The 12,503-nt window shown below is 35.7% G+C and overlaps 1 protein-coding gene across 1 annotated transcript; it reads left to right on the top strand.

Annotated features, from left to right (window-relative positions):
- Positions 1-10,711: 10,711 nt before the first annotated feature.
- On the top strand, positions 10,712-11,294 carry LOC134267663 (uncharacterized). Its single transcript, XM_062749872.1, has 2 exons — positions 10,712-10,989; positions 11,032-11,294. The coding sequence occupies exons 1-2, from the start codon at positions 10,738-10,740 to the stop codon at positions 11,185-11,187; spliced, it is 408 nt and encodes a 135-aa protein (XP_062605856.1). The 5' UTR covers positions 10,712-10,737; the 3' UTR covers positions 11,188-11,294.
- Positions 11,295-12,503: the final 1,209 nt, after the last annotated feature.

Raw genomic sequence — 12,503 nt, 5'->3', positions numbered from 1 at the left:
GAAAATGGGGGGGGGGGGTAAAAAAATCAACTTACCTGAGAAAACTAGTCAATCAAAAAAAAGGGAAAGAATATTGTCCAAACTCGAAAATCCTATTTTGGAGAGAGATAGAGAGGACGGGGTCTAGGTTTCAACTTCTTTCATAACCCTTTTTTCATCCAAATATTACCTTCATATTAACCTTGTTTGTCTTTATTTACTTTGTACAGTATTTGATACGGAATGAGCAGATCGACTGATAATAAAAGGGTTTTTTTCCCCCTCCCTCACACTTCATCGCCCTGTATTATTCACACTTAATCGCGCTGTATTATATTTCTCCAACAATACCGAAAATATCATTATAATTATATGATATCCAAAATTTGTATTGGGTAACATCCGGAACAGCACATTCAAATTTATAGCATATATGAAAAGAGGCCTATAGGTAACATTTCTTTTTTAATTATTTGTGTAAATCATCAGCTCATAAACAGACTGCTGATAAACAAGAAATTGTCGCTTATACTTGCAATTTCCAAAATCATAAGCATCAAAACAAACTTAGGATGATCTTAGGACAGGTATTATGTTGTCCTAAAGTTAGGAAAAACTTAGGAAAGTTCCTAAATTTAGGAAAGCCTCGAGAAACTGACTTAAGACTAGGACATTTCCTAAGATGTTCTTAGGACACACCGTAGTCCTACGATAGCTTCGTGAACATGCCTGCTGGAATATATAGTCACCAGATGGAAAATGGCGAGCTATAACTGGCCACAGATTGTTATCAAGAATATCCTGGTATTTTTCAGCGTTAATATTTCCATTTACAGCCGTGATGGTACCAATTCCATGCCAAGTAATACACCCCCAGATCATGACCTCAAAGCATGGTTTCGAACGGCGCTGAGTCACCAAATCAGGCCTCCACCCTTCACCCCTCTTACGCCAAACATACACCCTTGAATCACGTCCAATAACAATTTTTGATTCGTCCGAGAAAATAACTTTCTTCCAAAATCCTTCCACTGTTAACTTTCGTTTTTCCCGGCACCATGACAATCTCTTTCTTCGATTTACCTCCCTTATCACTAGTTTCTTCTTTGATACACGTCTTGTAAATCCATGTTTATGTAAATGAAGTTGTAATGTACGCTTAGATACGGGAATATTCCTGTTTTCATTAAATTTATTTGTGATTTCTGTTAGACTGTCCCTCCTGTTAACTTTAACTAACCTTTCTAAGCATCTATAGTCACGTTCTGTCACAGTAGGCTGTCGACCACTTCGCGGGATGTTTTCCACTGAACCTCTCTCTTCAAAACGTTTTTTCAGTGATCCAATGGTGGAGTGGGATACACCGAGAACATCTGCCACATACCTGACAGTTTTTCCCTCATCAAGTAATTTCTTGGCGACTTCTTTCACCTCACTACTGAGTTCTTTTCCTTTTCTACCCATATCACTTTCAGTCGTCAAAATTTGTAAACAAAGCAGACGAAAATAAAATCACGTGACATATCAAATGTCACATGACCATCGGAGGTTAAAAATAACTACGCAAAATACCAACGATATTTTTAAACCTTTTTATTTACATCAAAATATGTAAGTTACAGGACGAAAATGTAAACACGCCGCCATCTTGTCCGAATATATATTGCATCATACTGTATATTATTCCAACCAGTCTTTATTTATGCAGTGATATTAAATTTTTTACAGAATTCAAATGTATTACATGGTAATAGTCTTTAAACATCCTTGAACATAGTGCATATGATTAACATTTCAATTCTTTCCAAAGTTTTTTAAGCTGTACAAAGTTATCATTCCAGGAAATTTGAAGAATACTGATGCATCTATACTCACATTAAAAAACATTTTAATTGTTTAATATTGTTTTTTGCTTGAGGGAAATTATTTATTTTAACTCTACCAAATAATATATATTTATATCTTTTTTAAAAATGTTACATGTTTGATTTTCATGTTAAACTTTGTCTTTTTTATGAGAAAAACAAAATCATCAACAACAACAACAAAACATGAAGTGAAAAAAACCCTTGAAGGAAAACAATGGTATATGATGAGAGTTCATACTCATGCAGAAAAAAAAAAGAAAAAAGTAAGAAGCTAAATGACATTAAAAAGAAGAAAACAGAGAAAAAGTTCCATGAATTTTTTTTTTAGAAACCTGAATAAATCCATTTCATTTTTTTGTCTGTTAACAAAACAGCCTTTTTGAAAAATAGGTTATCCCCCTTTAACCATAAAAAAGATGATTAACAAAACAGGAGTTGGGTATTCAGTATAGAATGGGGAGATATATAAAATGTAAATGATTTAAATGACATTTTTTAAGGTATAGTGATCAATAGTATCCCTTATCTTTCTGTATTGTTAAAAATGAAATATGATTTTTTAACTTTTATACAAATCAAAGTTGCATGTTATCTAAAATCACATTTAAACTTTGCCAGAAAAAAAGAAAACTACCAGGATTTGTTTAAAATTAAAGGAGTTTGTTCCTTCAAGTAATAGTCATCTACCTCATTGGTTTCAATGAGTTATGGAGTTTAAGAAAACATGTTTTCTGAAGAAGAAAAAAATTAATGAGAGAAGTGAAATTTTTTTCTTTTACAACAGAAAAAAAGACCTATTTAATATCAGAAACTGTGTCATGACCATGTTTTTGGGACTTAAATTAAAAAATACTAGGATGGGATTTTATGCAAAATATACATACATATCACAAAATATGTTCAAAAATCACTCTTACATTCCTCTTAATATTTGTTTTTTTTTCCTCATGATAGTTTCACAGAAAAGTATAAATTCCAAGGTGTGAAATTAAAAACACTCAGTACTGTTGTTGTCTCAACCATGGGTAACACTTTCAGGAAACAAATGAGTAAAAGACAGTTTGGAAAGAGAGTAGTTAGAGTCGCTGCCAAGTATTTATCTGTGTAGATAAAAAACGTAGGTCTATCGTATATTTCTTTGCACACGAGCCCAAGTATTACCTGTGTAGTCAGCATGAAAAACGTAGGTTTATCGTATATTTTGCACACGCTCCTTATCTTTCAAGGTGTGGAGTATAAAAACAAAGGTGTTAAAGAAAATCCTCATTAGTTGGGGCAGTTGCGTAAACGACAGTTTTGGCAAGCGAATTCCTAGAATATTAGAAGACATGGAGATGGACATGGACAAACTTACCTTATTAGAAACCTATGGAGGTGGATCAGGAACCTAGGAATGAATATTTAAGCAAGATTGAGCCTATCAAGGATCCTAAATGTCCACACAGATGTTACAGGATAGCCATTAATTGGACTTTCATCATTACAGAGCCCAAAGAAGAAGAAGATCGAGACATGTTTCTGAGCAATGAAAATGAATTTGTCTATTTGATTTTACAAAAGGAAAGACATCCCTGGACAGGAGAAGTACATCAAATCAGGGGATTCATTCAAGTGAAGGAACCTGTAGGGGGCATAGAAATGGAGAGAGTTAATACAGAATCAGAATTTCTTATGTCCCATAGTACCCCAGAACTGGAGAGCATGTTTTACAGGCAAGGTGACTATGAAGAATATGGAGTTCTGAAACCTGAGGAGAGAAACAAAGAATTGGAGCCCAGACTGAATGAGATGTATTAAAAAATCTGAATAAAAAATATTTGAAATCTTGTTTTATTGTGTTGTTGTTGTTTTTCATATAAAAACAAGGATCTTTTTAAAAATAGATTCATTTACATCATGAGTCTCCAGGAGATACAAGGTGATTTACTCAACTGTGAGGTAGAAGCTATTGTTCATCAATGTAATTGTTTGTCTGTAAAAGCTCATGGATTGAGTCAAAGAATTGCAGAGAAATTCCCACAAGCCAATCTTTATGCCACCCGCAGTGCTGCAAGATTTCAAAATTTAGCTTTAGAACAAGATAGAGGAATTCCAGGCACTATTAAGGTGTTTATCTCACAAACACCTGTGGTCATTTGTTTACTATCTCAATGGGATTATGGAAGAGCAAGTCACAGACCTAGAAGAATTTCCACTTATCAGGACACAGAACAAAACAGAGAGAAATGGTTTCAAGCTTGTTTACAACAAACGGGTAGTTTACCTTACCAGACTTATGCTTTTCCTTATCGAATAGGGTGTGGACTAGAAGGAAATTGGATTCATTATAGACATTATATTGAACAATTTGCACACACTTATAACAAACAGGTGTACATTCTTCATCCACATAGGTATTAAGTGTATATGTATGTATGTGTTATTGCTTGCTTTTGATGAAAAAAACAATTAAAAAATTTAAAAAATGTGTGTTTTGATGTGAATTTATTTTTAAAAAAGGGATTATTATTAGGGTCTTTCGTCTTCAGCGGAAGACCCTTCTATTATTCTTCGGTTTCTTTATACCCCCCGCTTGAAAAGCGGGAGGGTATATAGTGATCGGGATTTCCGTCCGTCCGTCCGTCCGTCCGTCTGTTACGCTTTTTCTCTTATCCGCAACTCCTCTTATACTACTGAGTGAAATTGAATGAAACTTTCACAGAATCTTCATTACATATTGCCATTGTGCACCTCCTATTTTACTTTTTTATTCGACACGTATTTTAGGTTTCCCAGAGCAAAACATGGACATTGCCATTTTTTGTTTACCTATGACGTCACATAATAGAAGCTTCTGGATAACATTTGACGGGACGAGTTATTCCTCTTTACACATTACCGTAAAACAATATAAAGCAACACATCGACATTATGGGAGGCGGGGGGTATCATTTAGTGAGCTCATTGCTCACAGTACCTCTAGTTTTCACTTATTAGGGTCTTCCGTCTTCAGCGGAAGACCCTTCTATTATTCTATTGTTTCTTTTTCACTTTTATTATTCATTTTTTTTTCTTTACAAATTTTGTGCAGAGTATTTCTCGGAGATGGCTCGTACGATTTTGTTCAAATTTTCAGGGTTGATGCATCTTTATCTGAAGTTAATTCCGGCACTTTCGTTTTTGATAAGTCACTTCCGGTAAGAAGTTATCGCCCTTTTATCGAAGTTTTAGTGACCATTTTGTCGACACAAAAACTCAAGAACCACAAAAGCTAGAGTGCTGAAATTTTTAGTGATAGTAGAGGACATGTTGTAGTTGTGCACCTGCGTTTTCAAATTTTCTGGAAGTGCCTAGTATGGAAGCTCGGTAGGGGTCAAAATTTAAGACACAAAGTATGAGTGAATTTTCGAGACCTTTTGTATCATATTTTCTAAAATATAAATATTTTGTGAAAACATATTGAACACTATTTGTGCATATTAACAAAGTCTTTGATATAATATTATGAAAAAAGTGCTGACTCATCAAATTAAGGTCTGAGAGGGGCCAAAAATCTTTATCTAATAACTTTTCAACAGTCAATATTTTGTTATACAGTATTGAAGAAAAATTGTTTATCTTAACACTCTACAACTATATTTTATGATTTTTATGTTATATGATACATAAATAGGGGCCACAAGGGGCTAGAATGCTAAATCTTTGACGCTTTATATCTCGAAAGTGAGAAATATTTTGATAAGTAATATTGAACAAAAGACGTTCAGAATAATGTTCTGAACATTTGCAATCTTTCATTTTTCACTAAACGTCCCCATAAGGGAGTTGAAGGGTTGGCCCCTAAATATTTCTTCTGCAAATAACTCAAAAACGACAAAGAATCTCTGAATAGTTGTTGAACAAAAAGTGTTCAAAATCATATGAGCTTTAAGATTAGATCAAGAAAAAGGGACTGGACACTCAAATTAGGGGCCAAGAGGGGCCAAAATTCTTCAATGGATAACTTTTTATGAGTTAATAATTTGTTATACATTACTAAAGCAAATATGTTTATCTCAACAAATCTACAACTGCATATATTAGGATTTTAATATTGCCATATGGTACATAATTAGGGGCCACAAGGGGCCAGAATGCTAAATATTTGACACTTTTTGTCTCGAAATTGGGAAATATTTTAATAAGTAACATTGAACAAAAGATGCTCAAAATAATGTTCTAAAGAATATGCAACCTTCATTTTTCGCTTAACGTCCCCATTAGGGAGTTGAAGGGTTGGCCCCTAAATATTTCTCATGCAAATAACTCAAAAACGAAAACGAATCTCTGAATAGTTGTTGAACAAAAAATGATCAAAATCCTGAAAGCTTTAAGATGATACGAAGAAATAAAGGCTAAACCCTAATATTAGGGGCCGCGAGGGGCCAAAAAGAAGAATTTTTAATCCTAAATGTTCAATGTCTTTTTACAGATGATGGGTGCAAAATAGTTCTTCTTCACAATTTTTATCATAAATTTAGAATGAAAATCTCAATTAAAATCTCATCTCATCTCATCAAGAAGTGGACGGAAGACCCACTCGTTGCTCGCAACGAGATCGTATCTAGTTTTTTTTTCTATTTTTTCCTTACCGATTTTGTGCAGAGGATATCTCGGAGATGGCTCGATCGATTTAATTCAAATTTTCAGAGATTATGTGTTTCTATCTGAAGTTTGTACCCGCAACTCGATTTTAAAAAAATAACTTCCGGTCGGAAGTTATCGCCCTTTGATCGAAATTTAGATGACCTCCTTGTCTGTGATGGAACTCAAAAACGGTTCAAGCTAGAAAGCTGAAATTTTCAGGGATGATAGAGGACATGTTGCCATATTGCACCTGGGTCAGGATATTTTCCGGAAGTGTCTAGTATGGAAGCTCGGTAGAGGTCAAAAATTAGGACACGAATCATGACTGATTTTTTGAGACATTTTGCATTGTATCTTTTAAAGTATAAATATTTTGTTAAGACATACTGAACATCATTTGTGCAAAATGACAAGATCTTTAATATGATATCAGGAAAAAAGTGCTGACTCATCAAATTAAGGACCAAAAGGGGCCTAAACTCTTCAATCGATAACTCTTTAGCAGTCAGTATTTTGTAATACATTACTGAAGCAAAAATGTTATTCTAAACAGTCTACAACTATATGTTATGATTTTTATGCCGTATGATACATAATTAGGGGTCACAAGGGGCCAGAATGCTCAATCTTTGACGCTTTATATCTCTAAAATGAGAAATATTTTGATAAGTAATATTGAGCAAAAGATGTTTAAAATCATGTTCTGAACAATATGCAACCTTTCATTTTTCCCCATTAAGGAGTTGAAGGGTTGGCCCCTAAATATTTCTTTTGCAAATAATTCTAAAACGAAAAAGAATCTCTGAATACTTGTTGAACAAAAAGTGTTCAAAATCCTAAGAGCTTTAAGATGAAATCAAGAAAAAGGGGCTAGGCCCTCAAATTAGGGGCCGAAAGGGGCCAAAAATCTTCAATCGATACCTCTTTAGTAGTCAATATTTAGTAATACATTACTGAAGCAAAGATGTTTATCTTAACAGTTTGCAACTATATATTATGGTTTTTATGTCGTATGGTACATAATTAGGGGCCACAAGGGGCCAGAATGTTAAATATTTGACGCTTTATATCTCGAAAGTGAGAAATATTTTGATAAGTAATATTGAACAAAAGATGTTCAAAATAATGTTCTGAACAATATGCAACCTTTTATTTTTTTCATAAACGTCCCCATTAGGGAGTTAAAGGGTTGTCCCCTAAATATTTCTTTTGCAAATAATTCGAAAATGAAAAAGAATCTCTGAATAGTTATTTAACAGAAAGTGCCCGAAATCCTAACAAGCTTTAAGATGAAATCCAGAAAAAGGGGCTGGACACTCAAATTAGGGGCCATGAGGGGCCAACAGTCTTCAATCGATAACTCATTAGCAGTTAATATTTTGTAATACATTACCGAAGCAAAAATGTTATTCTAAACAGTCTACAACTATATATTATGATTTTTATGCCGTATGTTACATAAATAGGGGCCACAGGGGGCCAGAATGCTCAATCTTTGACGCTTTATATCTCGAAAGTGAGAAATATTTTGATAATTAATATTGAACAAAAGATGTTCAAAATCATGTTCTAAACAATATGCAACCTTTTATTTTTCCCAAAACGTCCCCATTAAGGAGTTGAAGGGTTGGCCCCTAAATATTTCTTTTGCAAATAACTCGAAAGTGAAAAATAATCTCTGTATAGTTGTTGAACAAAAGGTGTTCAAAATCCTAAGAGCTTTAAGAAGAAATCAAGAAAAAAGGGTTAGGCACTCAAATTAGGGGTCAAGAGGGGCTAAAAGTCTTCAATCGGTAACTCTTTAGCAGTCAATATTTTGTAACATATTACTGAAGCAAAAATGTGAATCTCAGCAATCTACAGCTATATATTATAATTTAGATTTTGTATGTTACATATTAAGGGGCCATAAGGGGCCAAAATGCTAGATCTTTGACGCTTTAGATCTCAAAAGTTGGGAATATTTTGATGAGTAATATTGTACAAAAGATGTTCAAAATCATGTTCTGAATAATATGCAACCATTCATTTTTTCGCTAAATGTCCCCATTTAGGGAGTTGAAGGGTTGGCCCCTAAATATTTCCTTTGCAAATAACTTAAAAACGAAAAAGAATCTCTGAATAGTTGTTGAACAAAATGTGATCATAATCCTGAGAGCTTTAAGATTATATTAAGAAAAAGAGCTGATCTCTTATTAGGGGCCGTGAAGGGCCAAAAGTCGAATTTTTTAAGTATTTAATGTTCAATGTCTCTTTAAAGATTATGGAAAATCGTTATTTAAGAATGAAAATCTCAATCAAAAGTCTTATCTCATCTCATCAAGAATCGGACGGAAGAACCACTCGTTGCTTGCAACGAGATCGTATCTAGTTATTATTATTATTATTATTTAAAAGTTAAAAAATTTAAGAGTTAAAAAATTTAAAAGTTTAAAAAAAGTTAATGTTAAAAAAAAAAGTTATAAAAATTTAAAAAAGTGACCTGGTGTTATAACTTGAGAGGAACACACACAATGTTTCTTTTTTGACTGTATAAGGTACTCTTTTTCTTTTGTTTTACCCACTGTATATAAGAAGGGCACTCTTTTTGAACACACAGAACGTTTCTTTGACTGTATTATTTTGAAAAAAGATCATCTTTTTTGTAAGATACAATCGTTTCTTTGACTGTATTTTAGAAAAAAAAAGATCATCTTTTTTTTTTCTAAGACACACAACACGTTTCTCATATGACTGTACAGAAGGCATCTTTTCTAAACAATTGGGCGGCCCTTAAATGGGCCTTTTTTGTTATTTTTGTTGGTTTAGTTGTTTTTTTTTTTTTTTTTTTTTTTTGAATTTTGGATTCAAACTGGGAGTCCAGGTGGCTCGCCTACGCTGCCAGGAGCTCCTTCACCATCCGGCCTAAAGATTCGTCGTCTTCATCAGATGAAGAGTGCGGGTCAAACTGAGGTCTCCGGGACAAAGGAACCAGGAGACGGTTATGGTTCCTGCAGAGGGGGCAGGGCAGGTTCTCCTCTATGAGTCTAGCTGTGCACAGCAGACACGCCGGTCTCTGGATGCACCTACTGCAACAAAAATTATTTTGTTCCCCCTCCGATAAACATAATGTACAGAGGATGGACTGTTGGGGGACCCTGAACCCCCAGGTGGGAATGCGGCCCTCGTTCCTCGCTCTAAACTGGGGGGTTGTAGCAGCAGCAGGTCTGGGCGGCGGTGGCGATCTCGATGGTTGTCTTCTTCTTTGTCTGCTTCTGACCCTTGTATATGGGTGTCCCCTCCGACGATGGTAGTCTAGCTCAGTATTTACCTGTACTTGCATGAAATTATATCTGGAGAGCTCCTCCCCGGTATTGATTCTCCTCACGATAACCAAGGTCTCGATGGCAATCCCCGGGATAAGGCGATAAACTTCTTGAAATTGCTGGGCCGTCTTTCTTCTTCTTCTTTCCACTTCTTTTTTTCTTGTAATCCAAAAAATCAGCCACGAAGGAATGATACTGAATGCTCGGAGGGTCTGTATTTATACACAATAGCAGACGATAGTTCAATCGCGGCAAAACATCAACAATCCAATCACGTGATCAAATGTGATTGGCTAAAACAAAAAAATCGCTTTTGGTAAACACGCCCACCACAGTGAGAAAGCGAAATTGAAGGGGGAAACCCGAACCCGAGTGTATAAAAGATGACGTCATATAATAACATAACAGTGATGTAGTATTACATGATTTTTATTTTTTTTTTATTTCTTTAAAAAAAAATCCTCCGGAATTGTATTTCGATCTGCTACTCATTGCATCCAGGGGGACCTCTCTGGTCTTCGGTGGGGCCTAGTAATTCGTAGATTTTGATTTTTGAGGTTTGGTATTAAGAGTCACTGATTTTCTTAACCTGTGTGAAATTTCCAGGTATTTCATTCCGTATTGAATACATACTTTTCTTTCATCGCATCTATGTCCTGCCACAGTAAAAATAATTTTTTTTACTTTTTTATTCTCATTTTATACCCCACCCTCGTATAAAACGTAGGTAAAACGTATATTTCTTTTGCACACGACCCCCTTACAGGTGATGCAACAGGTATAGAAAACGCAGGTAAAACGTGCACACAGCCCTATTTTTTTGCACACGGTCCTTACAGATGATGTAACAGGTATAAAAAGCCAGGTAAAAGGTGCACACGGCCCCACAGCAGGTATATAAAGCAAAAAACTGTAAAATTTAAAGATCAGTCTTAGTTGATATTTTTCAAAACTGGACAGAGGTGAAAAAAATAGAAGCAATGATGAATACTTCAGAAAATCCCCAGTATTATGTAACACCTGAAGGATATGTAGGAGCTCCCATGACAGAGTTAATAAAGGATGCAGTGGATTTGGATTTGAATTTGGACATGTATAATTTTCCTGAAGACATGAATAAAGAAGATATGAGCATCTTAAATACAACTTTGGATGGAATTGTTAGCATGCTGTCTGGTCTGGATAACAAGATGAATCAACTGAACACCAAGATGAATGATCTTGATAACAAGGTGAATAAATTGAACACCAAGGTGAGTGATCTTGATAATAAGTTGGATAAACTGAAATGTTACAACAGCAGTGGATTTTGTTACATTAGTGCCCAATTATCCCCAATCACAAAGTCATTAACAGGAAAGACAAAAAATGAGAGGGAGGGAACCACTGACCAGAAAAAAAAAAGGACCAGGCGGATCAGGAGAGAGTAAGAAAATTAAACAGATGGATCCATGCTACGTATTGGTAAAAGACATACAAAAAACTGAAGAAAAAAAACCTCAGGAAACCAAGAGGAAACTACCCCTGATATGTGATAAGGGACAGAAGATTGATTGATTGATTGTATATTGTTTAACGTCCCTCTTGAGAATTTTTCACTCATATGGAGACGTCACCGATGCCGGTGAAGGGCTTCAAATTTAGACCTATACTCGGCACTCAGGGCCATTGAGCAGTGAGGGTTCTTTATCGTGCCAACGCCTACCGTGACACGGGACCTACGTTTTTAAGGTCATATCCGAAAGACCCGTGACTTTCACTTCTAGTGCCGAGCGCTTGGCGAAGGAACAGTCACTACCTTTGTTTACGTCTTAGGTATGACGAGGGACAGAAGAAAAAGAAAATGTAATTGGATGTATTTTTTTTCATTCTGAATAAAAATTGCCTTGTTCTAATCTGTCTTTTGTTATTTTGTTATTGTTTTCAGTAAAACCAGTTTGAACTGGTTAGGCTGGCTAGACTGTGAATGAAAGCGTGACGTCATAATGACATTCTTTTGAGTCGCTGCCAAAAATCGTAGTACCAACGTATAGTATAATGTACACACAGTGTAAGCGCCCCGTATTTAGGGAATAGGTTAGGGTTAGGGGTTAGGGTTAGGGGCTAGGGTTAGGGTTAGTTAGGGATAGGGGTTTAGGGTTAGCGGATAGGGTTAGGTTAGGGTTAGTTAGGGCTAGGGGGTTAGGGTTAGTTAGGGTTAGTTAGGTTAGTTAGTTAGGGCTAAGGAATTAGGGTTAGGGTTAAGGTTAGGGTTAGGGGGGATTTGGGTTAGGGTTAGGGTTTGGGGGTTAGGGTTAAGGTTAGGGTTAGTTAGGGCTAGGTTGTTAGGGTTAAGGGATAGGGTTAGAGGGGTTAGGGGGTTAGGACTGCACTCAGTTGACCTCCTATCCCCCCCAGGGGATGCACTCCCTTGATCCCCTTATCCTCCCAACCAATCAAAATCCACCATTTTTTGACCTCATTTGCATAAAAAGTGCACTCAGTTGACCCGGCTATCTAGGCCCCTTATACTACTCCAATTTAACAATACAAAATAGGAGCTGGAGCAATCATGGAACTCCAAAACATCAGAGGTGGGATCAGGTGCCATGGAGGAGTAAGCATCCCCTACAAAACGGTCACACCCGTCGTGTGTTCCTTGTCTTGATTGAGAAAAAACGGGAAAAAATACGTCTACAGTTCAGTGTGTTAATGATGGCTCTACAGTAAATATGGAAAACGTTAGTCAGTATTTCACCTGATGATA

Source organism: Saccostrea cucullata, unplaced genomic scaffold, assembly GCF_032062105.1.
Source record: "Saccostrea cucullata isolate Sc308-1 unplaced genomic scaffold, CSIRO_AGI_Scuc_v1 ctg9776, whole genome shotgun sequence".
Taxonomy (NCBI): Eukaryota; Metazoa; Mollusca; class Bivalvia; order Ostreida; family Ostreidae; genus Saccostrea; species Saccostrea cuccullata.
Note: the sequence above shows the minus strand (reverse complement) of the source record. Positions and strands in the feature narration are given on the sequence as shown.